At 53.1% G+C, this 27,173-nt stretch overlaps 2 protein-coding genes across 5 annotated transcripts in view; one reads left to right on the forward strand and one right to left on the reverse strand.

Annotated features, from left to right (window-relative positions):
- Positions 1–3: 3 nt before the first annotated feature.
- Positions 4–17,015, reverse strand: GPR179 (G protein-coupled receptor 179). Its single transcript, XM_020879575.2, has 11 exons — positions 15,962–17,015; positions 14,560–14,668; positions 12,852–12,939; positions 12,199–12,434; positions 11,332–11,400; positions 10,859–10,968; positions 10,315–10,553; positions 10,008–10,146; positions 9,302–9,407; positions 8,433–8,579; positions 4–7,114 (listed from the first exon to the last, which is right to left on the reverse strand). The coding sequence occupies exons 1-11, from the start codon at positions 16,753–16,755 to the stop codon at positions 2,039–2,041; spliced, it is 7,113 nt and encodes a 2,370-aa protein (XP_020735234.2). The 5' UTR covers positions 16,756–17,015; the 3' UTR covers positions 4–2,038.
- A 5,730-nt stretch (positions 17,016–22,745) lies between these two features.
- Positions 22,746–27,173, forward strand: part of SOCS7 (suppressor of cytokine signaling 7) — a 32,497-nt gene continuing 28,069 nt past the window's right edge. For 3 of the 4 annotated variants that reach the window (XM_020879559.2, XM_070479361.1, XM_070479360.1), the window contains exon 1: positions 22,747–23,914. In XM_020879559.2, the coding sequence (XP_020735218.2) occupies positions 22,944–23,914 (971 nt within the window). In that variant the 5' untranslated portion in view covers positions 22,747–22,943. Of the gene's footprint in view, positions 23,915–27,173 lie in introns of all 4 variants that reach the window. The other variant, XM_070479363.1, reaches the window with a different exon arrangement.

Genomic DNA, 27,173 nt, shown 5'->3' on the forward strand with positions numbered 1-27,173 from the left:
CAATGGTCAAGAAAGCATTCTTTATTTTTTCTCCATGGCTTATTTCATAGCTGTGATTACAGGGACAACTTTTCTGTTCCAGCTAGTCCATTCTCAGTGGGATTCTCAGAGGTGCAGCATTTGCATTGGTTGAGAAGCTATGAGGGCTTCTCAGGTGGCTTAGGGGAAAAGAATTCTCCTTGCCAATGCAGAAGACACAGAGATGCGGGTTCGATCCCTGGGTTGGGAAGATTCTCGAGTAGGAAATGGACCCACTCCAGTATTCTTGCCTGGAAAATACCATGGACAGAGGACCTGGTGGGCTACAGTTCACGGGGTCACGAAGAGTCGGATGTAACTGAGTACACACACACACACACAAGCTGTGAGGCTGAGAATGCAGCCTGGAGCAAGACCACACTTTAGTTACTGCTCTGGAAGCCTGGGGGAGGGCACCTAGGTAAGAGGGAGAGCTTAGACAGGGAACAAGGATGTCTGGTCTCTAAAAGTGGGTTATTCCATGCTTTCTCTTCCTTTTTGGAAATGGAGCACTTTTGCTACTTTCTGTGAAGCCCTGTAGCTGCCCAGAATATTTACATGCAAACTTTTTTTTCCCATTGGGTATTTGGTTTCCTTTTGTCTTTTTTTCCTCCTTGTGAATGGCATCAGTATCTGTCCAGTTAGAAGGTGGGTCCCTGCCCAGCTCTGCCGTGTTTAGTCTGCCTGTTTCCACCCCCTCACCTCTGCCAGACCTGGGATGTCTGTGACCAGTGTTTTTCTCCTTTCTCATTTCCCTTTGGTAGTATCACCTATTTCCAGCACTCTGTTATCTAGGACCGCTTAAGTAAAAGTAGCCTGAATTGGCTTGAAGGAATAGAACAAGAAAGAGCTCCCTAAGAAAGGAGGCTTTGTACTTAAGGATGCCCTTTCCCTGGCCGTTGGGCTCTAACCTGCCCCAACCACTACTCTTTCTGAGGGCAATTACAATGCTGGCTGTAAACAGGACCTCCTTTCTTTCTCGAGCTTCTTGGGAAAGAGACTGATGTGGGCCTCTTGTTACTGAGCAAGTGAGCTGAAGTGGTTCTTGCCTCGGAACCAAAAATTCCCCAGGCTCCTGTTGCGTTTGACAACACAGAGGAGTCCCTTTAATGACAGTACTGAAAGGCTAGGAGAATGAGGCAGTGGGGTGAACTCTGCAGACTGTCCAAAGATGGGGCAGGAAGAAGGGAAGGCCATCTGAGAAGGCTAGCAAGAGGCTTGCTTCTTCAACTGTGAGACAGTGTCTGGAAGGGACAACTGTCCCTCGGACTGCGTGGGCAGGATCTGGAGCTGTTGCCTTTCCCTTTATGCTCTCTGTTTCTTTGTTGCTTTGGATGCTAGATGTTGATATGGATGTAAATTCGCTTGATTGGCTCTACTTCAATCAAGCAGGGCAGGTAAGAGGATCAATAAAGCAGAAACTGGAGATCCAAAGTCAAAATGACAAGATCTTTAAGGCATTACAGGGACCTCTTTTGAACCATTTAAGTTTTCCTCCTGATTTGCTTTTGAACTTGAATTAAGTAGCTTCTAAACTTCCTGTGGTGACCTTTTATAATCTTCAGCCCCTATGTTGCCAATGCCTTGAGTGGTTTACTTTCTTAAAAAATATCCTTGGGAGATTTCAGAGAAGATTGGGTCTACCTTTGAGAAAGTGTGGGCCGGGTACAGCTGACTCCCTTTTGTCATTAACATTAGCTCTACAAGTGATGTCATAGATGGCTTCTGTTGAGTACTGTAGCTGAATGGGAGCATTAATTAGAAGCGAAGGTCTGGCCCTTGTGCTCTGGAGCAGGAAGAAAAGAGAGGAAGTAAAGAGAGGATGGTACTTCCTTTTGGAGTCTGAGCTGCACCCTTTTTGTACAGTTTTGTCTTGGAATGAGTTGACTTCTGGCCTTCTTGGAGAGGGAAAGTGGCCAAGTTTGTTTGATTCAGGTTTTTGGAAACACCTAGAACTTGGAAAGAACCTTGACTGTTCTGAAAGCTAGCCACCCAGTGTATGACCTCACCGATGGAGTTGTTACTCCCAGTCCCAAGGATAGACAGTTGGAGGGATGAGTTCTTCAAGTTGAGCTTCAGAAGCTATTTCCTGGTCTTCAGTTAAGGAGGAAGACTTTTGAGTCTCAGCTTCTTGGAGGGTTGGCTCTGGGGCTAAGCTGGTCCTCGGCTCAAGTTCTGAAGGGACTTGGAGTTCTCTGACACCCTCCAGAGTAAAGGTACTGGCTGGCTTGTTCGCTTTGGGGCGGGGGCTTTTGCTGTCTGGAAGGAAGCTACCCAAAGGTCTCTGGACTAAAAGGCATGGTGGGTTCTCGGGGACTGTGGGGCAGAGCATTTGCTTCTGAGTTGCTGTTAAAGCCAGAAGACCAGATTCCTCAGATGGGGCTCCAGTTCCCTCCCAAAGACATGAGTCAATGTCTGCCATGGTGCCCGTTACTTTATTTCCTTCGGGATCTGTGACTTCCCATTGACACAGCTCTGCCACCTGGCTTCCCATCCTGCTTGCTCCATGGGGAATGACTTTGGGTTGGTCCATGGCTGGAGCATCTGGCTGGGGAGAGAGTCCTTCTGACCTTGTGCCTTCCCAAGGGCGGATCATCTCTGTCTCTCTGCTGACTTTTACTTCTTCTGAAGAGTGTTCTTCAGTCCCTCCAGATTCTGCCTTTTGCAGGAACATTTCTCCTTGCCCTTGAGATTCTCTGTCTACCTCTGGTTCACATCCCCCATTCTCTGCTGTTTCTTGGCTCACCTCCCAAGGGCAGATTTCTGTTTTCTTATCAGGGGGAGCTTCTTGTGCTTGCTGTGGACACACTTCCGCTACCCTGGCTCCCACACTGCCTGCTCGCTCGGGACTTTCTTTGCTACTGTCAGAAGGTTGTGGGTCTGGTTGTGGAGACAGACAATCTTGACTCTCCCGGGGACGCACAGCCTCCTGCTTTCCATCTGCCCTCTCGGGCTTTTCCTGAAGGGCCACAGCTTTGTGCTCTGGTTTTTCTGGGGCTTTCCCCTTCTCCTCTTGAGCTTCCTCATCTCCATCCTGTCTTGACACCCCTTCCTCAGGGGTTCTTTCAGTCACTTCCCAGGGACAGGTCTCAGCTTTGGTGCCGCTATCAGGTTTGGGAGTGTCCATGGCGGGAGCATCCCACAGGCAGACCTCAGCGAGCCTGTCCCCGGCGCTGGGCAGTGTCTGAGAGCCGGCTTTAGGTTGGTCAGGGTACTGATTGTGTGGATGGGAGAAAGAGTCCATAGGAGCCATGCTCTCCTGTAAATGGATAGGTTGTAGTTCACTGCTCGTTTTTTCCCCATCTTCAGCAGTGACTTCTGCTTTTCCTGGGGCTACAGGTTCTGGGGAGGAGTTCATCTGTGGGTCTTGTGTCAGGCCCCCTTTCTCTGCTGCCTCATCGCTCATTTCCAGGGAGGGCCCCTCTACCCCTCTGCTGGACACGTCTGAGACCTCAGGGGCCTGAGCAGAGGGTGCCCTCAAGTCCTTCTCCCAGGGACACACGGCTTCCTGCTCTTGACTCAGTTGTGTTTCCCATTTCGATCTGTCTTCTCCCAGGGAGGTGAGTCTCCCCTTTTCTAGCATTTTCTCCCTCTGCCCCACTGAATCAATTCTCATCTCTTGTTCTAATTCCTTCCCAGGGGCTCCTTCATCCACCTCCCAGGGACAGACCTTGACTTTTTCACTAGTAGGTGCTCCCTCCGCTTCCCAGGGACATACCTCCACTGGTCTGTACCCCACACGGTCCAGCTCCTGGAGCTCAGGTTTTGGGCTGTCAGTGCCCAGAGTGTCTGAATGCCAAGAGGAGCCCCCTGGATCCATGCTCTCCCAGGGGCAAGCCTGTTCGCGCTCCTGGGCCTGCCTCTCTGGAGTAGCAACAGCTCTCTCGCCAGGTCCAGAATCTGCAGAAGGCTTTCTTGTTTTGCTTGAAAACTGCCCAATGGCCTCCATGCCCAAAGTCCTTCTCTCCCCAGCTCTAGCACTCACCTCCCAGGGACAGACCTCTGCCTTCTCAGCAGGCAGGGTTTCCTCCGCGTCCCAAGGACAAATCTCAGCAGTTTTGCTTTCCACACTGCCGGACATCTGGAAACTGGCTTTGGGTCCACCTGTGTCTTGAAGACCAGGTTGTGGGGTGAAGCTGCCAGGGTCCACACTCTCCCAGGGACAGACTGCTTCCTGTGTTGGCATCTGTCCCTCAGGCTTTGCCCAGCTTGGGCTAGCTTTGATGCCTGATGTTGCAAGCATCTTCTCCTTGTCCTTTTGAGATTCTCTTCCTTCTGGTGCCTGTCCTGATGTCCAGTCCTCTGTCGTTCTCTCATTCACCTCCCAGGGACAGACTTCTGCCTTGGCAGCTGTTGCTTCCTCTCCCTCTGACCTGCGATCTGGTGGGCAGACCTGAGCTGCTCTACTTCCTTCATTGCTGAGGAGTTGGCCATCAGCTTTGGATGAGGAATTGTCTAGATGTGAGCCAGAGTGCCCAGCAGCTGTGCTTTCCCATGGACACACTGACTCCTGCTGTTGGCTAAGTTTCTGCACTGCTTTCCCAGTCCATCCCCCCATCTCTCCAAAGCTCCCTGTTCTGGAGGTTTCCCACTTTTCCTGGGGAGATTTTCCACCTGGCCCCTGACTCAGCATTTCCTTCCCCACTACCTCATCATCCAGCTCCCAGGGACAGATCTCTGCTTTGCCGATAGCAGGAGTATCTCCCGCCTCCCATGGACAGACTTCAGTGATGCTACTGCCCAAACTCCCCGAGCAACCAGGGGTTCCTGGGGCCTGAGTGGAGACCGCTGAGGGGCCCCGGAAATCTGTCCTTTCCCACTGACAAAGAGACTCCAAGCCTTCACCCACTTTCTGTTCTTTCCAGAAGGTTGTTTTCTTGGGAGTTTTCTGCTTTTCCTGGGGGAGTTTCTTTATTCCCTCCTGGGATGGTTTCCCTGTCTCTTCTCCTTCACTTGCCTCCCAGGGACACCGCTCTGCCGTGGTGATATCAGATGTACAAGGTCCTGGGCCAGTGGCTTCCCACCGATGCGTCTCCACCTCTCTAGGCTCCACACTGCCCACTGCCTCAGACCTGCCTCTGGTTCTGTCCGAGTCCTGAGGGGCTGACCCAGGAGACAGACCCCCAGGATCGGCACTCTCCCAAGGACAAACTGCCTCCTGACCCCTGACCAACCTCTCTGGCTTTTTCCGAGCCACAGCAACCACATCTTTGGGCTCTGATTTTTCTGAGGCTTTCCCCTTCTCACCTTGGGAGGCATCTAGATATTGCCTTAGGGCCTCCTTCTCAGGGACTCCACCCACCTCCCAGGGGCAGATTTCAGCTTTGTTGCTGCCATCAGGCTGACACAGTTCTGACTCGGTGATTTCCCAGGGGCATACTTCTGTCACCCTGTGGTCAGCACTTCCCAGGGGCTGGAGGCCAGCTTTGGGTAGTTCCCGCCACCCCACTGGAGCTTCTTTTGCTTGCTTAGCATTTTTGTCCCCAGCTGTGCCCTGCCTGAGTTGCCTCAGTGTGGCAGGGCCTGTTTTACCTGCTCTCTCAACCTTCCCCTCCCCTAGACACTGGGAAGTCCTCCTGCCTCTGTCTTCTTGTTCCCTGCTGCCTTCCTGGTGACAGACTTGGAGCATCCTGCTGGTGTGAGCGTTCTGTTGGTTCTGAAGGGACTCTTCGTCATCACAGGGGGCAAGTGCCGCCTGCTTACTCACCCCCTTGGGCCGGCCTGGCCTGGGAGATCTGGGGCATGCCCCCACACCCTCTCCAGACGTTCGGCCCTTCTCCTCCTTCTTAGGACTCCCTTCCCCGCTCTCCTTCTCTCTGTATGTGCTCCGAGAACGGGTCAGAGCTTTGATAGCCAGGCCCAGGCTGCGCATGGAACCCTGCTGGACAGGGGTCTTGAGGCTGTGGGATTTAGAGAAGACCTTCGGCCTGTCCTCATCCTCCTCAGTTTCCCCTTGGAGACGCCCGTCCTCTGTGTCCATCCCATTCTCCCCAGGCCCCCTCTTGTCTACCGCCACAGAGAGGGCCCTCCAGAGACGGGCCGGAGCTGGAACATGAGACAGGTTGCCTTGCTCTGGCCCCGAGGGGCCTTCCTGAGACACATTTTCTTTCTTCACCGGCAGTTCTGCATTCTCCCAGGGGCAGATGTAGGTAAGTAGCTTGGGACTTTGTGGGGGTATTGGGATGGGTGCCAGGGCAGGGGCAGGAGCCGGCATCAGAGCTGGGGCCAAAGTGGAGGTGGGAGACAGCATCCCCGGCTCCCCCAGGCCCACCCCGGACGTGGCCATGATGGGTGTGGAGATCTGGTGCCGGATGGGCGGGTGCGGCAGCCTTCTGGCGGCCTCCTCCTGCAGCCTCCCGGAGACGTGGGCGCTGTCCACGCTGCGGCTCTTGGCCGGGGAAGGTGGGGCCGACACGGGGGCCGCTCGGACTCGCTCCAGCCTCCGGGCCGAGGGCCTCCGCGCCGGGCTGGCCAGGGCGGCCTCTGCCTTCCTTCTTTCCTCCCGCTCCTTTGCCTGCCGGTAGGTCTCCTCCAGGTAGGCCTGGCTGGCCACGAGCAGAGCCTTTTCCCTGGCGCCGGCCACGACGCTCAGCGACTTGTGCAGCGAGGCGGGCCGGGCGCCGGGCAACCGCTCGCCCACCGTCAGGTTGTGGGCGCTGGCCGACCTGAAGCCCAGCGCTGGGGGCCCGGCCGCCGACTCGCGGGACTCGCGGCTGTCGGATCGCGGCCCCTTGCGGGCCAGCTTCCTCCGCAGCAGCGAGTCGACCAGAGGCGGGCTGTGGTCCCGGTGGGGGTCACAGTCTTGCTCGTAGGTGCTGCGGGACTTTCGCAGGCCGGGAGACGCGGCGGGCTCCCGGAGGCTGGCGCTGAGCAGCCGGCGGCGGGAGGAGCCGGGCAGGCTGCCGCGGCCTGCGGAGCCCGAGTCCCGGGAGTGCTGGCGGGCCAGCGCCTCGGGGAACTCGGCCAGGTACCTCATGAAAGAGCGGCCCAGGCCCTGGCGCCAGCTGGCCCGCTTCTTAGGCAGGTGGGGGTTGTTCGCGGCCATTTCCTTGGTCTTGTGAACCTCGAGCTGGGCGTAGAGCTTCTTCAGCTCGTCCTGGGGGCCGGAGAGCAGAGCCGGCGTGAGGACCATCCTCTCCATCCCCTGGCGGGGCTGCTCTGCCCCTCAGCTGGTGCTGAGACCCTTTTCTCTGGGGGAACGCTTTCCCACCAAGCCGTGTCCTTTCCTGGCTTTTAAAACACTTAGAAAATTCACCTGTTTCTGCAGGGCCAACACCAACCTAGTTCTGAGCTCGACCCACTGAGGACGCAGGGCCCTGCCTTCTACCCGGCACTGTGGTCCGGTGGGCGGTCCCAGCTCTGCGCACAGGAAACCTGGGTTTGAGGCTGCTGACCTATGGTATGCCTCAAGGCTCTTTTCTTGCCCTCTCTGAGTCTCTATTTCAATAAAGGAAGGAAGTCTGACTGCCTAGTGTTCACTGCCTTAAGAGAAGTGGTGCAACCAGTGGGTGTGAAAACGGCCATATTCGGGTGTAAGTGACAGGATGGGGCTTTGCTGTTTCTGCTTTGGGGCTCTCCCCACAGCGAACATAGGGAGAGCACACCCACTGCTGATCCCCAAGCTGGAGAGTCAAGGATGGCGTGGCAGTGGTCACCTGCCTCCACTTAGGCCTAGGGTGAGGAGGACACCGGGGCAGTTGAGACAAGGAAGGAATTGGGGGATGTAAACATGTCAGATGTGGAGGGGGCTTCAGGGAAGGTGGAGGGATGGACCCAATGGCTTCCTGGGACTGTTCCCACTGTAGATTCTATAAAACAATGGGCTTTACTGCCAGTCTCTATTTCCTACTCTGGGCCTCTCATCAGGGTTCCTATCACCATTATGATATTCTTAAGCAGAAAAATAAGGTGAGGATGCTCTGCTGATGTAAGACTCAGGAAGCACTTCCTTTCTCTAACACTGCTGAGTCCAGGGAGAGGATCCTGGTATGGAAATCCTTGGTAGCCACTCACTGGCTGAATTACCCAACCCTAATGGCCCTAGGAGCACTAACTGCTGGGTGTGCTGGGGGCTGTGGGGCTTCTTAGTCTGCCACTCATGGTGGCCCTGTTGAGTGGAGGACACAGGCGATTTGAGCTCCACTCATGGTTCTGCCTCTACCTTGCCAACTGGGCCTCAGGAATGTGAGTTTTGGTATTTGGGGGGATCTTTTCACGTGTGTGGTCTCCTTTGTGTAGAAGCAGGAGAAGCAGCTTGGGGCAATGGTGGAGAAGAAAGGGAGGCGAGTCTTAGAGGAAGAGCTAGGGAGAGGACAGGGGGCCTGCAGTGGCACGCAGCGCGAGTGGCAGGGCATCACTGCTCGCTGCCCAGTCCCTAAGTAGCATCGGGAGGAGGTCAGGAGGGCAGCACCTACCCGAATGTCTCCAGGGTCCAGGCTGCGCTCGCTCCAGGCTGAGGCAATGCTGCTGTTGAGGTAGGAGCCTGAGCGCTGCAGGTCCAGCTCATCCTCATACACCTCATCCAAGATCTCCTCTCGGGGAGGAGCCCCCGGCTTCCAGAACTGGCCAGGGCAGGCATGACCAGGAAGAAGACTCATGTTGGCTCCCTATCCTGTGGCATACATAGTTACTCCACAAATCCTCCACCCCTTCTCTGATTTGGGATTCTGGAGGTCCAAAGAGTATTGTTCCATCTCATCCTTCCTGATTTTCTCTAACTTAGAGACCAGGGGGTCTCTAATGCCCTGCACCCACAATTCCTAGCCATGTCCTTCAGCCCCCCTCACCTATCTTCTGTAACTGCTTCCAAGTTGATTTTCAGAGTCTGCCAACCTTCCAGTTGTGTTCCAAGGACCCCCTTCAGCTCCAGCTCTTATTTCCCTTGTCCAGGGATTGGAGACAGAGCGTCCTTCCCCAACTCCCATATGCATGCTAAGTCACTTCAGTCTTGTCTGGTTTTTTGCAACCCCAAGGACTGTAGCCTGCTCGGCTCCTCTGTCCATGGGATCCTCCAGGCAAGAATACTGGAGGGTGTTGCCATTCCCTTCTCCAGGGGATCTTCCCCACTCAGGGATCAAACTTGGGTTTCTGCATTGCAGGGGGATTCTTTACCATCTGAGCCACCAGGGAAGCCCTGAGCCAACTCCTAAGTGGGCTCCAAATCCCTCTGGGCCCAGGTGTCATTCTCGCCCTGACCTGAAGAGGGCACTGTGGGCACAGCAGGCCCACTGCCCCTGGCAAAAGGGCCGGGGTCACCTCACTTGGAGGCCGGAGAAGCCCTCACCTTAGGGATGAAGATCAGAGCCAGTGTGGCGGTGACTGTGCTGTGGGTGTGAAAGAAGAAGAGGAGGAGCGTCCAGTCCGGGTGCAGGGAGGGAACCAGCAGAAACCTGGGGGTGAGGAGGTGGTGGCGGTGGGGTGATGGTTAGCTGCGGTGGGAGCGGCCTCTTCCCTCTCACCTGTCCCAGTGGCTCTCCTCCCAACCCCAGCCCTGCCCTCCCACAGGTGCTCAGTGGAGTGAGGAGGGCACTCTTCCTTCTTCCTGCCCTCCCACCTCAGGGCTCATGTTAATCCCCACTTCCGAGAAGCCTTCCCAGACTACTCCAGCTTGCCTTCTCTGGCTGCTTATAGTGCTGTTATGACCCACCCCATGGATTGGTTCTACCTTCACCATGGGGCCAGATCCTTGTGGACACTCAGCAGGTCTGCTGCTGGGACGGCTGAGGTGTGAGGGGAAGAAGGCAGGGAGAATGGAGCCCGTGTGGGGAGGAGAGCAGTGGGGGGTGGAATGGGAGAGCACTTAGGGTGTTGGGTGAGACATAGGGAACAGGAAGAATGTCTGTAGGGTAGGGGGAGAGCTCTACATGAGGGACTTTCCTCACCTTGCAGGTGTTGCCAGTAAAGTTGTGGGATGGGGGTACCCTCACCTGGGAGAGGTGAGGAATGGTGTTAGGGTGGAAGGCGTGGTGGGTAGGAGGGCCTGTCCTCACCTGGCTGCGTGAAAGGCGGCAGAAAGCAGCAGCTCGTTGTGCAGGGCGATGCCCATGTACCGCGGCTCATGGAAGGCTGAGGGGACAGCCCGGGTGGCGTAGCAGAGGAAGCTGCCCCAGCACAGGAGCAGCATCTCAGCTGTAGGGAAACAAGGAGGGACAGAGCCAGGTACCACCTCAGCAGCCACGCCACCCCTTTCTCTGTAGGGGTTTCTGGGGGAAGCCTGGTCCAGGTACCGGCAGAAGAACCCTTGGAGGTACAGGGCGGGGGACTGGAGTGAGGCTGCACTCTGTGGGAATAACTCACCCACCACCATGATGTAGTCCCAGCGGTCGTGGTGGCAGAGGTAGAAGTGGCGTCCCGTGTGTGTGTGGCCTCGTGTTACCAGTGACGTGTGCTGAATGCCTGGCTCCAGGACCCCTGCCGTCCATACAGCCAGGAAGCCCAGCACCAGCAGCAGGAGCAGCCCCAGACGCCGCAGCAGCCGCCCGCTGCTCAGATGGGGGCCCCGCTGGGCCGTTCGAGACAGAAAGAGCTGGAGCACTCTACAAGAGTCAGGGTGTGGCTGGTAGACGCAGGGCGGGGTGGGGGGTGCCTCTGGCCATTGCTTCCCTCCCCTCCACACATCCCTGTTCTCCCATCCCTTCCATGGGTCACTGCCTCGTCTTACACCCCCCCCCCCAAAAAAAAAAGTTACATGGTGGGGAGGGCTACAGTGATGGGAACAGGCCTTGGGGGCCCAGAAGAGTAGAGTGGGTGAGCGGTCTGGCGGTGAAAAACTCCATCCCATAAATGAGTTGGGGTGGCCTGGAGGGAGCAGCATGAGAACAAGGCCCAACCCAGACCCTACCTATAAAGCTTGAGTATAATGGTGCCGTAGACAGTGGCAAAGCCCAGCAGCCGGACCCAGCGGAGGGCAATGCAGCGAAAGACACTGGGCTTGAAGTACAGGATGAAGACCTGGTGGGGAGAGGGTAAAAACAATTGCTCTCCATTGCACTTGCACTGTGTGCCAGGCCTACCTATGCTAAGCACCTTGCTGATCCTTCTAACAGCTTCCTCAGAGACATCATCACCTCCATTCTGCAGAGGAGCAGCTTTGTTATCAGGTTAGATAACTTGTCCTAAGTTACGCAACAAGTCATAGAGCTCTTTTAAGCCTCACTAGGCCAGCCTGTCACCTGTAGGTATGAGCAGGGGGATTTTGAGGTCTCTGAATCCCCCCACAGGATACAGAGGACAGATTCTGGGGTGTGGAGGGTGCCAGGTTGGGACTTGGGGGGGATCCCAGGAGGTGGGGTCAGGCTCTAGCCACAAACTTACAGGGAAGTAGAGCAGCAGGGATCCGAAAAGGATGGCTTCCAGCAGTACCACTCCAGATGCCCGGATCCTCTGTGAACCCAGGGAAGAAAGATGCATGTAAGCAGGACAGTGAGAGGATAGAACCTGGAGGATGGTGCAGGAGGGTCTCAGGTCTGTTTGAGGGGTCACTCTGTGGCCCTGAGCTAAAGCCTCCCCCTATAACTTCAGCTCTGCCTTCTTCATCCACAGGCTCTTTGCTCCACTGGCACTAAGCCTGGCTGAAGCCAAGGTTTCACATAGCCCCTGCAGCCCACGCCCCTCCCAATCTCACCTTGGGCCTTGCTGCAGACCTGGGCTAGAATCAGAGGCTGCTGGAACTGGAAGGGATCTCAGGCTTTCCCCCAAGCTTTGGGTCAGACAGCTTCCTTGCCTAGAAACTCCCTTCTCTGTCAATGGACCTTCAAGCTTGTCTCAAGTGGCATGTTCTCCAGAAAGTCATCCCACGCCATCTCAGGCGGGATGACTGGGTCCCCTCTCTGACCTGCCACAGCAACTGACACCTGCATCCTGGCCCCTGTCTTACTGTGCCGTCATTCTATTTACACGTCTGGGTCTTCCACTCAACTGGGAGCTCCACAAGGGACCAGATCACTTCTGCTAGTGCCTACAAGGTGTTTTGAATCACTTCCAATGACTTCATTGCCCAGGTGAGGAAACAGGTCTCCGGTGGTGAGGTCACTTGCCTGATGTCACAGAGTGAGTTAGATTAAGGATCAAACTTATATTTTCCAAGTTCTAGCCTCAGGTAGTCTTTGGTCTGCCCCTGATGCTAGAGATTCACGATGGGTAGGACGTGTGCAGAGAAGAGAGATGTGGGGCCTTGCTTGCCTTGCTCTGGCGGCAGCGATAGGAGACCAGCATGCTCAGGAAGACGACCAGCATGCAGCACGTCTGACAGGCCAGCACCGCTGCCCTCAGTGTGGGGGCTTCCTCCACCAGGCACGGCGTGGCATCCAGGCAGCTGGCACAGCCCTCGGCACATGGCTGGCAGCGCAGCAGCTTCCCAGGGCTGCCTTGAGGGGACCCAAATTGCCCAGGAGGCTGGTCAGCACCCTCCTCTGAGCCTGTAATGAACAAGATAAGTAGAGGAAGAGGGGCGTGGCCAGGGCATCCTGAGACCCCAGCCTTCCCTCCTCATGGTTGGCACAGTTCTTATCCTGCCCTCTTAGGGTCTGTGGCCCCTGGGGGAAGGAATGAGGAAGTGAGTACTTGCAGGAGAAGGCAGGAGAGGTGATACCAGGCTAGGACTCACTATAAGGTCAGCTTGCATCAAATTGCCATGTTTTAGGCTCATTCTCAGAAGGCATAGACACCCCCAAATTGGACCCTGCCTGCATCTCCTGCTTTTCTTGACATTCTGCCCTGGCCCCACAAGCTTTTCTCCCAGTATCTCACCGCAACCTGCCTTTCTTCCCCAGACACTCACCTCCAATCAGCCCAGCCTGTAAAACATCTACCTGGCCCTCACCATAGTTACATACCCAAGGAGTTGCTTGCCCCATAGAAGCCAGGTCGGCAGCGGCAGAGGTAGTGGCCAAGAACAAAGCCCTGATTCTCCAGGGGGACACACTGTGGGGACGACAAACACCATAGGTATTTATACGGGGCTTTCCCGCCGGGGAAGAGTTGGAAGATCATTTACCCTCCTATCCACAGCCCCTGGGTCTACACTGGGGAGTCCCAGTCCTGGGGAAGCCTTCCCTCCCTGAAGACCCTACCCTGACCCCACCATTTTCTCTCTTATCAAAGAGACCTCCAAACACAGAGTTTGGAGATGGATCAGCCTTTTATCCAGACTAGCTGTGACAGAAGCCTCATACGTCCTATTTCCCAATCCCCAGCTGTTGCTAGAGCAAGGTGTTGGGGTGGTGGAAGCAGAGAGAACTCTGAGATCAACCACACCTGTGTGCCTACATCCTGCTTCAAAGGATCAACATCAGCCTCCCTCTTTGGCACACAGGTGGGTTGAAAAGGCTTGCGTGGGGGAGCAGCTTCCTCTATTAGGGCCATCTGCCTTTGGTGTAGGCTGCTCTCCCCAGTCCTAATGCCAGGCTAATGCCAGGCTGGTGGGATGCCAAGGCCAGCTCTTTATTCCAACTCCACCCTCTGATGTTTGCCCAGCAGGAGACAGAGCAGACCACAGAGCCAGGCAGGGAAGATAAGCATGTGGAGGAGGTCAGATCTACTGTAGGGAGTGGCCAGGAACAGAGAGCAGTGGGGTGAAGGAAGGAAGATTCCATATCCAGTCCCTGACTTCACCTAAAAGGTGCTTCTGAAATTGTGGCCCAACTTTCCCCTCTGCTGAGATTGCTAGAAAACACACTGTTCCTGCCATAGTCTGCACCATCAGACAAATGCATACCCAGAGACATGAATGTGGCTGGGTTTAAAAGTGCACTGGACAATGGGAGCCTTTATGCATCCCTGGATGTATAGCTTCAGACACATGTGCCCTGAAGAGCAGCAAATGCCCAAACCCGCTCTACTTCCCAGCAGGCTGCAGGGCTCGCCTTGGCTTTGGTTCAGCTCAGGAACAAGCATGCAGTCAGTGTTACTGTGGAGCGGATTAGTTCACTGGCCTCCCAGTTTCCCAGTAATGGGTTTGCAGGATTACCAACCATTGCTTTCTATTATCCAGATTCTCCTGCATCCACGGCTTTGATTTTGCCAGCACCCGGCCCAGGTCCCATCATCTTCACCAGTCCCAGAGCTCTTCAAGCTCCTTCTCTGGTTAGTCTCCTCCTACATCTCAACTTCTTCCTACCTTCCTCCTACATCCCAATTCCACTTATTTCAACAAACACCCAACAGAGCATCCTTTGTGGGTTAGAAGGAGCCCAGAGCTCTGTTGACATGGAGAATATGGTTCAGGAGAAGGAAAGGGGATGATTAATAGAGGCTCAGGAAGTGGTCCTGGGAAGGGATCCTGAAGCACCAGAAGGGACAGGAAGGCACATTGAGATTGCAAAGGAATGAAGGTGGCTGTCTCAGATGGGGGATGGGGCTAGGCTGTAAGTATCCTCACTTTTAGATAGCTTGGTATCTCTTCTCTCTGTCTCATCAATAGGGACTTCCCTGAAGCCCTGAGAGGCTGATGTGCCTGACAGCTGACAAACAGCTGCTCCTGATGGCATGATGGGGAAGGGGAAGGGAGGCAGGATACCAGTACCCCACCCTCTGTATCCTTACCTGGGTGCTGTTGAGGTCACACAGGTGTGTGTTAGAATACCAGCCCGGGCCACTGGCACACTGGTTGATGTCCACACTCTGAAGGTCTACGTCCATCTGCACCTGCCCCCTAGGGCAGTGAATTGGCAGTTAGGGGTATAGTGAAGGGTGCCAAGGTGGACATGTATCCTTGGACCTCAGATCATGGTGCAATGCAAGCTTTATGAACTTTAGCACAGTGGCTGTAGCATGCCAGGAGAGAGGGCACACATGCATGCCACTTCTTCAGTGCTATTAACCCTCACTGTCTCTGCTTCAACAATCCTCCTCCCACTAGGTTTTTTCCCTGCCCCACCCCCCATCCCTTAGCTTTTCAATATCCTAGTATTTCCTGATTTCTATCAATGGGTAAAGGGAGTGGGCAAGACATATGGGAGCTGCAGCTCTGATGATCTGTCTGAAAGGGATTTTCACACTTTCCCACTGAGTGTATATTATACACACTCACACTCAAACAGGCACACAAAACTCAGTATTAACAATGCCCCACTCTGCCCAAACCAGGTCTGAATTGATCACAGTGAAGGAGATATGGAACAGAGGGGCCCAGATTCAAGAGCTGCCTGGCCCGAGGGCTCTCAACCCTGGCTCTGAGCCCAATGGGGAGAGAGCTGGCAAAGAGCCAGGCTGTCTGTGGCCAGGAGAGGAACTCCGCTGGGGACAATGAATGGGGACACAAAGCTGGGAAAACAACGTTGATTGTTGAATGCCTAGCGGTACAGTATCTACCTGCTCCCTCCTTCCCATCATGGCTCCCAGTCAACTCTTTACTCCGGTTGAGGGAGGAGGTCAGTTATTTGAGGAGCATCACAGGCTCCTGGGGCAGGACTTGATGAAAGAATACAGCCATGGGAGTGATGCTGGGGACCCGGCCAACTTCTGGGCAGAAAGGGCAATGGTTCCAAGCCTCCCCCCAGGTGTTTTCCTTCACTTGCAGAAGCCTCCTTTCCTAGTTCTAGATTGCTAGAGAGTAGTGGGTTTCACTCCTGGAACACTCATCTGACTCCCCCGAGAAGCCGGTACACAGATTGTCACTGCTATCCCTGCCAAACCCTCTCCTGCATTGTACCCATTACTCAGATCTGGGAACCAGGACCTATACCCAGCTGTGCCCCCCATCAGTACACACACACACATGTGTATACCTATATGTAAATGGATCGACAGTACACACACCTGTGTATGTTAACACATAGATTCCTAGAGTCAACTGCAAATATACACAGCTGAATGCAAATACACACATCTGTATACCCCAGACGCACATGTGCATACCAAATAGCCTATGCATAGCTAGGACCCCCCCTCCCCTGCCACCTCCACAGATCCACAATAGCATCAAATCCTGCATAAACCCACTTACCTGACCTCCGGGCTGAGGTCTGGCTTGAGTCCATAGAAGGTGGCTGAGAGTGTGATAAGCCAGCTGGGACGCAGTCGCCCCTCCTGGCATTCTAGGAAGGGAGGAGACAGTCTCACGTGCTGCACGTCCCCGACATATCCATCACCCTGCGGCCACTTGGGGCTGCCAAGGCTCCCTAGGTCATTGGTCAGCACTCGCTTCTGCAGGTCAGTGGGGTGCAGGGCTCCAGTTGAGCTCTCCTCCTGCACCCTGTTCCCGGACAAGTCCTGAAGGATGGTCTCCTCCCCAATCCGGGTGGCCTGCAGGGCCAGCTGCAGGTGGCTGGCCCCCGGTGGAGGGTTAAAGGTCAGCAAAGCCCGGTATGCCCTTGGGTCCCCCTCGGCCACACTGCGGACCAGTGCCTGGTACCATTCCACGTCCTCCTCCACACTGGACTCCCGGATGTCGTTGGCTTGTAGCAGCATGTTGAGGAAATTGGCGGCCTGGGTTACAGTGCCTGCTGCCCTCCATAGGACTGGGGGGAGTCCTGGTCTGGCTCCTGCCCCAGGGGCTTCATAGCGTTCAGTGCAGTTTGCCCCAGACAGCTGTTGAGCATCTCCAGAGTAGAGAAAAGCCAGGGCTGCCTCAGCCCCCTCTGGGGGCACCCAAATGGGTACAGACCCTGGCTTGACTTTGGAGGACAGTGCGGGCAGAGAGTGGAGGGTCCTCGGTACCCCCAGAGCCCAGCCAAAGAGGAAACAGCAGCCTAGCAGCCCTGCCGCCGGAGAAGGCATGGCCACTGTCCTGGTGTCCATCCTCAGGGCAGCCTGCAGGGCCCTGGGGGCCAGGCTGCCTGCGGGATTTGGTGGCTGCAGTGCTTCCACACCTCGTATCCTCGTTTCCTCTCTTCCTTTCTCTCTCTCATGCTTACGCTGCCTCGCTTGGTTTTTTTTTTTTTTCTTCTAACATCATCATCTGGCTTCTGGACGTCAGCATGAGGGCTCTGCTCCCTCCTCTCTCAATGTGGCCCCTCACTGCAAACCCTCTTAATCCTGGCACACCACTCTTCCCTCCCACTCTTATCCAATATCCAGGCTCCCTCCCCCTATTCCCCACCCTACATCTGCTCCAGAGAGAGACAGAAGGGAGGGGGGATGAAGGGACCAGCAGTTTCTCTCTTCCTCTCTCCCTCCCTCCCTCTGCCCTTTGCTCCATTAGGAGAGATGGGCAAATCCAGGATGGGGCGCCATAGCAACCGCAGATGAGCCTGTGCCCCTCTCTCCACTCCTCTGCTCCACTTAGCCTCCTGGCAGCAATTTCGACGGCCATGATAAAGGGCCAAGCTGCAGCTCCCCACAATCTGCTCTAGCTGCCTGTGGCTCCCCACCCCCCCCCACCGACACCACGCTGCTAAACTGGAATCTGAGACTAGGGATAGCGAAGGGTGGGCAAGAGAGCTCAATAGAGCCATAATCGGTGTGTGTACAGACTGTGGCAGTGTACAAAGTCTTTTTCATGTGTGTTATCTCAGTGAATCTTCCTCACACCCACCTGTGCTGAATGTTCTTATCCCAATTTCACAAACAGTAAGGCTCAGAGATTCACTTAGCTGCTGCATTTGAGTTGAGACTCAAACCCAGAGCTCTGACTCCTCTACAATGTCCCAGCTGGGACACTGGTTTTTCCCTTGTCTTCAGACCTGCAGTGAAACATCAACTTTTCCTGAGTACTGAGCCTGCTGCCCTTCGGACAAGAACTATACCACTGGCTTTCATGGTTCTCAGGAGCTCAGACTCAGCCTTGAATTACACCATCAGTGTATTAGTCAGCTTGGGCTGCCACAGCAAAATACCATAGACTGGGTGGCTTAAACAATAAGAGTATATTTCTCACAGTTCTGGAGGCTACAGAGTCCAAGATCAAGGTGCTGACCAATTTGACTCCCTCCTGAGAGCTTTCTTCCTGGTTTGCAGATATTGTTTGCAGAGACCACGTGTAAAGCAAGGGAAGTTTTTAGCAACCATCACCCAACCCTTCCTACCTATACTCGGGGATCTGGGACATCAAAGACTTAAGAAGGGGGTGGGGCAGACTGGGAAGGAAAGAAACTAACAGACAGCCATGTACAGGAGCCAAATCACTGGGTGACGGATCAGCAAAGGGAAGGTCACCCTTCTGGATCCAAGGAGGCTGCCTCAGACGGTGCTAACTCTGGGCTTTCCAGTTACTGTATCCAACAGGGAGAAGGATGTGGTGGGTAAGAAGACTGGGAAAAGCCAGTCAAGGAGAGGTTAGCCATGGTCTTCATGAAGACAGAAGGAAGACAGGGCTGAGGATGACAAAATGAGGGTGAAAGAAGCAGAGACAAAACTGTTTACTCTCTTACCCCACTCCATCCCCAGCAGGACTCCCCCACCTCCAGGCGTTTGTTGTTTGTTGTTTTGTTTCATTTTGGCCACACTGCTTGGCATGCAGGATCTTAGTTCCTGGACCAGGGATCAAACCTGTTTCCCTGAAGTGGAAATACAGAATCTTAACCACTGTGGTGCAGGAAAAGGAAGGCCCCCCTGGGTGGGGTAGTAGACCCCTGCTCCATCACAAGCAACAGCGTGATCCTAGGGAAGACGCTTCAGCTCTGGTCCTTGCTTTCCTCCTTTATAGAGAGGCTTTCTTGAGGTCTCTAAGGATGAATAACAGGGTGATGGTAGGGGGTTGATGTTGGATCCAGAAGAGTGTGGATTCTTGAAGTCAGCCACAAAACAAAGCCTCAGCCTTCCTCTCTGTCCCTCTCCCACCACCTTCCTATCACAAGTCACCCAGTGATTTGGCTGCTGTGGATGCGCTGCTAGTTTCTTTCCTTCTCACTCTGCCCACCTCCCTTCTTAAGCCTTTGATGCCCCAGATCCCTGAGTATAGGTAGGAAGGGTTGGGTGGTGGTTGCTAAAAACTTCCCTTGCTTTACACGTGGCCTCTACAAACATCAATTCTGCTTTGGAACCTTCATTGGGAATGTAAAGGGTGGGGGAAGAGATGGAGGCTAGGGGACAACCCCCCACAAAATCCCTATAATGTCAGAACTAAAGGTGCCTACAGCAAGTGGTCACTGGGGTCAGACTGTATCACACATCCATACTTCCCTCCTTTGCCTCTCTGCTTCCATGTGCTAAGAGAGAGAGGGATGGCAGGGGGCGGGCATGGTGAGCAAGTGCCCCATTCCATGTTCTTGGTATTACTGGTTACTCTTAGCCAAGAGCCAACAGGACACTTTTGGTGAAGACATAATAGTTGTTTTTTCCTCCAAGAAGTTTTTCATAACAACTAATGTCTGTATAGCACTGCAGCATTTGTTTCCCAGGTGGCGCTAGTGGTAAAGAACCGACCTACGTGGTGGGCGCTAGTCCACAGGGTTGCAAAGAGTCTGACACAACTGAGGTAGGTGACTTAGCACACACGCACGTAGCAATTGCGTGTAAGTTTTCATTTAATCCCTACGACAGCCCCATCAAAGGGGGATTGACCTATTTCTACAAATGAAACACAGGTTCAAAGGTGTTTAATTATTTGCTCTTGGTAATATGTTGAGGAAGTGGCAGGACTAGGACTCAAACTAGATGGCAAGCTCCAGAGGGGCAGAGACCGTGCCTGTCTTACTCATCACTGTACTCGAAGCCGTTGCTGAATGAGTGCGTGAACTCAAAACTGGTTTAGATTCTCTGTGTTGTTCTTTGCAAACCTTTAAAACTAGGGTTCTACCACTGCAGAGATAACTTATATAGCCCTCAAGAAAAAGGTATCTATGGACACAAAATCCACCCAACACACACTCACACAAATCCAACTCACCCAAAAATACACTTCCTTTGCTTGGAGCTTAATTTTCAATATTTTTTCCAGGAACTGGGGTACAGGTCCCTAGATATTAAGGGAAATGGAAAAAGGCAGCATTCCTTGCCCTGCGTTAGAAAGAGCCTGTGCACATTCCCCTTGGCCTCTGGGTGTTCTGGGCTGGTGGAGATAACCCAGGGGGCAGAAACAGCTGGCTTCCCTCTGGGGCCAAGAAATTAGCTGGGCAGCAGAGGGTGCTGCAGAGCTTCAAGACCTTGCATTGATGGGGTAATCTGATCCCCAGCCAGAATTTTCCAGAAATAACCAGGGTCTTGTTTGGGTGGTCTTCTTAGGCCTCTGGTGTTCTATGATCCTATAGCAATTTCTCTTCTTTTCTCCAGAAACTTAAGTGACACCTAAGAGGGAGCTGAGGGAGAGAGGGTAGAAAATATACTCTTTGGGATCAGAACTAATTTTGAATTCCACTGCATCTTTTTGGACTGTGTGACCTGGGCAAGGGAGGTTATTAATTCTGTTGTGCAGAATCAGAGATGAATTTGTATCAGGAGTCTCTTATAAGCATAGAACCATCATTCCATGTATCAAGGGCCTACTTTGTGCCAGGCAGTCCGTGGCACTGGAGAGTCCATGATGGAAAAAAAGCAAACTAGACCCCTGCTCTCACGGAGCTGATGGTTTAGTAGGGAAGACAGACTTTAATCAAATAACGCCACAGACAGATGACAAATCACACTTGTGCAATTAAGTGCAACAAAAGAGTAGTCTTAGAACTCAGGGAGGAGGAATTACCCAGGCAAGGAGATTTCCCTGAGGTAGAAAGGAGTAAGTCTAACTGGAAGGATGAGTAGGAAGCAAAAAAATGGAGGGAACAGGCCTTTCAAGAAAAGAGAATCACTTATGCGATGGTCATAAAGTGTGTGAGCCTGACCCAGGGGGCTACTGGAACAGCAGGGCAGAGAGAACAAGGTGGAGCTTGGTGGAAGATGAGGCCAGAGAAGCAGGGGTCGGATCACACAGGACCCCATAGGCCTCCTTAGGGAGTTCTATCTTTAGCTTAAGAACAATGGGAAAGCACAGAGGGTTATAATCACAGGCTACTGGCAAATATTCAGTTTTAAAAGGTCTCTCTGGCTGTAAAACTCATAGCAGATGGCTCGAACATCTACCCCTCAATGCACCTTCAGGTACTAAAGTTGCTAAATACTGCTAGACAATCCTTCCTCCGTATCCTTTGCATCCCTCAGCATCTCTTCATGGGATGATTGCAGTGGGGCTGGTCTCCCTGCCCCCAGTCACACCTCCTCTACACAGGCTTGGTTTTATTTGATCTTCACAGCATGCTTGCAGGTAAGCAAAGGAGCAATCCTTATTCTGATTTTGCAGATGAGAAAACTGAAGTATAGTGGTGATGTGGAACTGGCTTGTGAAAGACCACTGTTAAAATTTCAGAAATTTTGTAAGCCAGTTGTTAAACACAGCCAATTATTGAAAATTAAATCAAACAAACTTATAATTAAATGTATTAAAAACAAAGGTAATAAATTCCAAAAACTCATCACTTCTCAATAATTTTACTGTTATTATTTACCTATGCTCTTGAGGCTATTTGTATTACTGCTTCTGCTACATAATATGAAACTTCCACCTGAGAGTATTCTCTGTATTCAATAAAGTCAGGATGGTAGATTGAAACCAGCCTTGGTGGGAATCTTTGCACCATAGAATTGGCAAACACTACAGAAAGGGACTTGATTTATTGTTTCATTCTTTATCTAGATTTAAGAAAGTAATGGAGAATAACAATTCTGATTTTAAATGAATATATTATGTCTGTAGCCATTACATTCTGGATAGACAAAGCTTGAGGAAACATTCTTTCAGTTATTTGAAAACTGTTTTCTGATCAGCAAGGAAGTTGCTCCCATAATTGACAGTTAAGACGTCTTTGTTTATTCATTTTTTTCTTACACTGACACAGAGGACATCAACCAGTAACCATGTCACATTTACATCGCCCCCCCAACAGAAACCAGTTTGGCTACCCATATAGGAGTTTGGCAAAAATCAATGAAAGTATTCTGTGAGAATAAATTCTGTGGTTATAAAGAATTTGCAAATGTACATTATTATTTGTAAATTCCGTGCTACATATCCTTTACATCAGTACTGCTGCTGCTGCTGCTAAGTCGCTTCAGTCTTGTCGGACTCTGTGCGACCCCATAGACAGCAGCCCACCAGGCTCCCCGTCCCTGGGATTCTCCAGGCAAGAACACTGGAGTGGGTTGCCATTTTCCTCTCCAATGCATTAAAGTGAAAAGTGAAAGTGAAGTCGCTAGGCGTGTCCGACTCTTAGCGACCCCAAGGATTGCAGCCCACCAGGCTCCTCCGTCCATGGGATTTTCCAGGCAAGAGTACTGGAGTGGGGTGTCATTGCCTTCTCCGCCTATATCAGTACAATTTCTGATAAATTTATGTACATATATATCATATGCATACATTCCCCTTTTCTCCCAACAGTCGGCCGTTCAACATTTATCAGCACAGCCCTGGCTCTAGAACATATTCCTCATGTGTCACTCTATAAATATTCACTGGATGCCAAGGCGGGGATACAGTCAATGAGCAAATGACTCGTCCACGGTCACACATCGCAAGCTGCATAGGCAGGACCAGGGCCAGAGGTATTGTCCTCCCAAGGCCAGCAGCTCTCTCCCAGGACGATACCAGGCTTTCCAGGGCCATCCCACCTTACTCTCAACCGAAAGGGTGGTTTCGCCCAGAGCGCCCGGGAAGTGAAAAACCGGGGTCGGAGTTGAGGACTAAAGACCAGGCGAGAAGCAAGCAGCTCACGACCAATAGCGGCCCAGGCCTCGCGCAACGTCACTCTCGGTAGAGGCCAGGGCGAGCAAGCCCTGGGGGAGGGGGCGTGACTACCATCTCCCGGAAGTGACGCAACCTGGGGGCGGTGCTCGGTGGCGGCGACGCGCGGCCTGGGCTCGCGCTGGGCTCCGCGCACCCCCCGCCCCCTCTATGAGGCAGAGGCCGCGGCGGCCGTTAGCGCTGTCGCTCCGGGGGCCGCGGCGGGCGGGGCTCCGGCGGGGCCTGGCCTAGACCCCACCCCAGCCCGGCTCCCAGCCGCCCGCCCTCCCTCTCCCCAATGCAGGGGGCCGAACTCCGGGATGGCGAGGCGGCGGCGGCGGCCGCTTCGTACCGCGTCCTGAGCCGCCTGCTCGGCTATGGAGAGGCGGCCCCCGAGCCAGGCCCGCCGCCGCCGCCCCCGGGCCATGGCCCCGCACCGCCACCCTTCCTCGCGCGGCCCGGCCCGCGGGGCTCCAGGCCGCCTCAGCTGATGGTGTTCCGCAACGTGGGTCGGCCGCCGGAGGAGGAGGACGCGGAGGCGGCCCAGGAGCCGGGACCCTCGGAACTGCTGTGTCCCCGGCACCGCTGTGCCCTGGACCCCAAGGCCCTGCCGCCGGGGTTGGCGCTAGAGCGGACCTGGGGCCCGGCGGCTGGACTGGAGGCGCAGTTGGCCGCTCTGGGGCTCGGGCAGCCGGCGGGGCCGGGGGTCAAGATGGTCGGTGGGGGTTGCTGCCCGTGCCCGTGTCCCCCGCAGCCGCTCCCTCCGCAGCCCCAGCCGCCTGCTGCCGCCCCGCAGGCCGGGGAGGACCCCACGGAAACGAGCGACGCGCTGCTGGTCCTGGAGGGCTTGGAGTCGGAGGCAGAGAGCCTGGAGACTAACAGCTGCTCGGAAGAGGAGCTCAGCAGCCCGGGCCGCGGAGGAGGAGGAGGGGGCGGCCGGCTTCTACTGCAGCCCCCCGGTTCTGAATTACCCCCGGTGCCCTTCCCGATGCAGGACTTGGTCCCTCCCGGGCGCTTGAGTCGAGGGGAGCAGCTGCAGCAGCCTCCCCCGCCGCCGCCTCCTCCTGGGCCCCTCCGGCCACTCGCCGGCCTTTCTCGGAAGGGCTCCCTCAAAATCCGCCTCAGTCGCCTCTTTCGCACGAAGAGCTGCAACGGTGGCTCTGGCGGTGGGGATGGGGCCGGCAAGAGGCCTTCTGGAGAGCTGGCTGCTTCAGCTGCGAGCCTGACAGACATGGGCGGCTCTGCGGGCCGGGAGCTGGACCCGGGGAGGTGAGACCGGTTCGGGGGCATTGGTGCTGGCTGACAAACTTCCTTTTTTCATTTCATTTCCCTTTTATTCTACTGCTAAAAAGATCCTGACAGTTCTTAAGATGTGGCCTTCATCAGGAGGGAGAGACTTGGGGCTAAAGGTGGTAATACCGCCTAATAGGTCAGAGCTGTTTGTGGGAGCAGCCTTCACTCCCCCCCCCCCCCAACTTCTCAGCTGGTTAGCATCTCTCTAGTTGGGCGGTGATTTGAAACCACCCCGCCGCCACCCCCGCCCAGCTTTTAAAGTTTTTTCAAGGTATATGTCTACCATTACCCCTGGCAGGAAGCTTGCTGGAAAGGTGTGGCCTTTGGGGCCGAAAGTTTGAGTTTGACCACCTTGCTTATTCTTTCTGTGTACCAGCACCTCACACTCTTCACACTCATGCATGCAAATGGTGTGACAAACTTGTGTAGTTGTAGGCCAGCAGTTGACTGGGCATCTCTAGTCAAAATTTTAATGTTTTCTTGATTGGTTTCTTAGACATGATATCTCAAGCCTGTGTGCTAACCACTGTGAGAATAGAAAATAGCCTTGTTCTCAAACCTGTATGAGAATTCTAAGTATGGTGTGCATGCATACTCAGTTGTGTCTGACTTTGCAACCCACCAGGCCCCTCTGTTCATGGAATTTTCCAGGCAAGAATACTGGTATGGGTTGCCATTTCCTCCTCCAGGGATCTTCCCCACCCAGGGGTCAAAACTGCATCTCTTGCATCTCCTGCATTGGCAGGCGGATTCTATACCACTGGGCCACCTGTATTGGTACATGAATTCTACCCCAGTTGATGAAAATTCCAAACTTAGACATAGAGTTTTTTTCTGCATTTCTGAAGTGCAGACAGCTCTCTGACATCCAGTGTTAGATTTTCCCTTGTGGTAACTGCCACTGTGGTTTGCACTGCTGAATGGGTTCTTAGAACGTTTGGGATTGGTTTTGGTGCAGCTCATGTGATGGATTCATGAGATGCACCAGCAGCCACAACCCAAGGCTGAAAAACAGGTAGACAAATTGAGAATTTTACTGTGCACCAGATTCACGTGGGGAGCTTTGGGAAAAGATCAGATGGCCCCAAAATTTGAATTAAAAAAAAAAACTCCCTCATATGATCTGGACTGAAAATCACTCGTCCATGGACTTCTCCTTTCAAAGGAACTTTTTACTCCAAGAGGAAAGCATGGGGTCATTTTTTTGTTGTTTCTTGGCCACATGGCCTGGGGAATCTTAGTTCCTTGACTCAGGGATGGAACCTGTGTTCCCTGCAGTGGGAGTGTGGAGTCCTAATCACTGGACCACCAGGAAATTCCTGGTCAGTTTGATTTTGTTGCCTTTTCTGAACAGCTTGCCAGGGTCTCATCTTGGGATCAGACAAAACCTAAACTCCCTGAAGAAACCAGTTAGTTGATGCGTGTTATCCCTTCAGGTAAATGTGTGTTTCACCATTTGCTTCCCAATGAACTCACGCTGGGAGCTCAGGTCTGAAAAAGCGTATGGCTGCTGAAGCAGCTTTTTTTCTGGTAGGCTCTGCATTCAATGCTCCACTTAGCGGTGTAGATGAAATTTTCATTTTCTGGGGGCAGGGCAGGATTGAAGCTGTGGGTAATGACCTAGGATAGATTGCTGATTTTCTTGTGGTTTGTCCTGCCTTTGTTCCATATTGACCAGGACTTGGTCTGAGATTCCAGAGACGCCAAATATGAGGTGTGGCGTGAAATTAGCTGCAACGTCTAATAGATTAGGAAGAGGAAAAGGCATATAACATTGTACGGTTTTTTGCCTTTGGAAGCAGAATTTAATGGTCATTGGCTGCTCTGTCACCAACCCTCACGCTAAGCACAGTACCGATTTCTCCTGCAGAGCAAATTGGTCTGTAGCTCTGCAAAGAAGCTTAGTTCAGGGCACTGGAGAATTACATTTTTTGGTCCAAGAACTTTTTATGATGCATTGGAGAAGAGCTAGGTATTCGTGTATGAACGTTTGGTGACTGCTATCAGGAGGCAGCCTGTTGTACAGAGAATATGAACATCTGGATGCCATGTAGGACTCCAACATCACCTGTGAGATGCAGGCCAATTTTGTTTTCTTTATGCTTCCCTCCTTTTTTAATCTGTAAAATGGGAGTGATTCCTGTCTTGTTCCTGACCTTATAGGAACAGAGCGAAGACGAGAGAAATTGAGATGGAATATTTTTTGCTTTTGGAGGAGAAGTAGTAAAATAGAACTGGTGAAGTTTTAAAAAATGCTTAGGATTTGGTACTGTTAGATTTTCTTGTTAGCTTTTCCATAGCTTACTATGTGCCAGTCTTGCTGGCAGTCTTGCAGCTGTGAGAAACTTGATAAGTCTGGCCAGGGTAGTTGTGATTTTTATGGATCTACACCTCCTTAGTAAGTCTGCCCTGTTGGGAGGAAGGATAAGTTTGGATTTTTAGCTTGTTCTCTTGTTTCTATTGGTAGGACCTGGAAGCCATGAGAAGTGTCAGCCTTTTGTCAGAAGGTATATGCCTGCCTTCTTATTGTTGGTTGGGGTTAATTATGAGTCTCTGCAGTATAATTTGGGGCTTTTGCAGTAACCTCTGGGCATGATTCTCTTTGCTTTTCTCAGCATTTACCTTTCCCACAGCTATCATGAGAAAGTATCTCCAACAATCATTTTTTTTTTTTAATGTTTATTTTATTTTTGACTGTGCTGGGTCTCCTGTGCTGTGCACAAGCCTTCTCTAGTTGGAGTGAGCAGGGGCCACTCTTGGCTACTCATTGCTGTTGGCCTCTCGTTCCGGAGCGCAGCCTCCAGGCTTCAGAAGTCGTGGCTTGTGCACTCTGGAGCACTGAGTCCGTAGTTGCCTCAGGGTGTATGGGGTCTTCTCAGAGCAGGGGTTGAACCTGTGTCCCCTGCACTGGCAGGCTGCCTCTCAACCATTGGACCACCAGGGAAGCCCTCCTACAATTATTTTAAATTTTATTTTATTTTTTTTGGCAGTGCTGCATGGCATGTAGGATCTTAGTTCCTTGACCAGAGGAACTAACCTGCACCCCCTGTGGTGGAAGTACAGAGTCTTAACCACTGAACCACGAGGGAAGTCCCCCTATGATCATTTTACAAGACTTAATAGTTTCCATATTTAAAAAAAAATTATTTATTTATTTGGCTGTGATCTTTAGTTGAGGGACACAAGATCTAGTTCCTTGACCAGGGATTGAACCCAGGCCACCTGCATTCTTAGC

Source organism: Odocoileus virginianus, chromosome 17, assembly GCF_023699985.2.
Source record: "Odocoileus virginianus isolate 20LAN1187 ecotype Illinois chromosome 17, Ovbor_1.2, whole genome shotgun sequence".
Lineage (NCBI taxonomy): Eukaryota > Metazoa > Chordata > Mammalia > Artiodactyla > Cervidae > Odocoileus > Odocoileus virginianus.

Coding starts and splice junctions, on each gene's coding strand:
- GPR179 (XM_020879575.2), bottom strand. CDS start 16,755: ATGGACACCAGGACAGTGGCCATGCCTTCTCCGGCGGCAGGGCTGCTA. Junction 10,969..11,331: donor CCCTGCTGCTCTACTTCCCT/GTAAGTTTGTGG, acceptor TCTCCCCACCAG/GTCTTCATCCTGTACTTCAA. Junction 10,147..10,314: donor GGACTACATCATGGTGGTGG/GTGAGTTATTCC, acceptor GTTTCCCTACAG/CTGAGATGCTGCTCCTGTGC.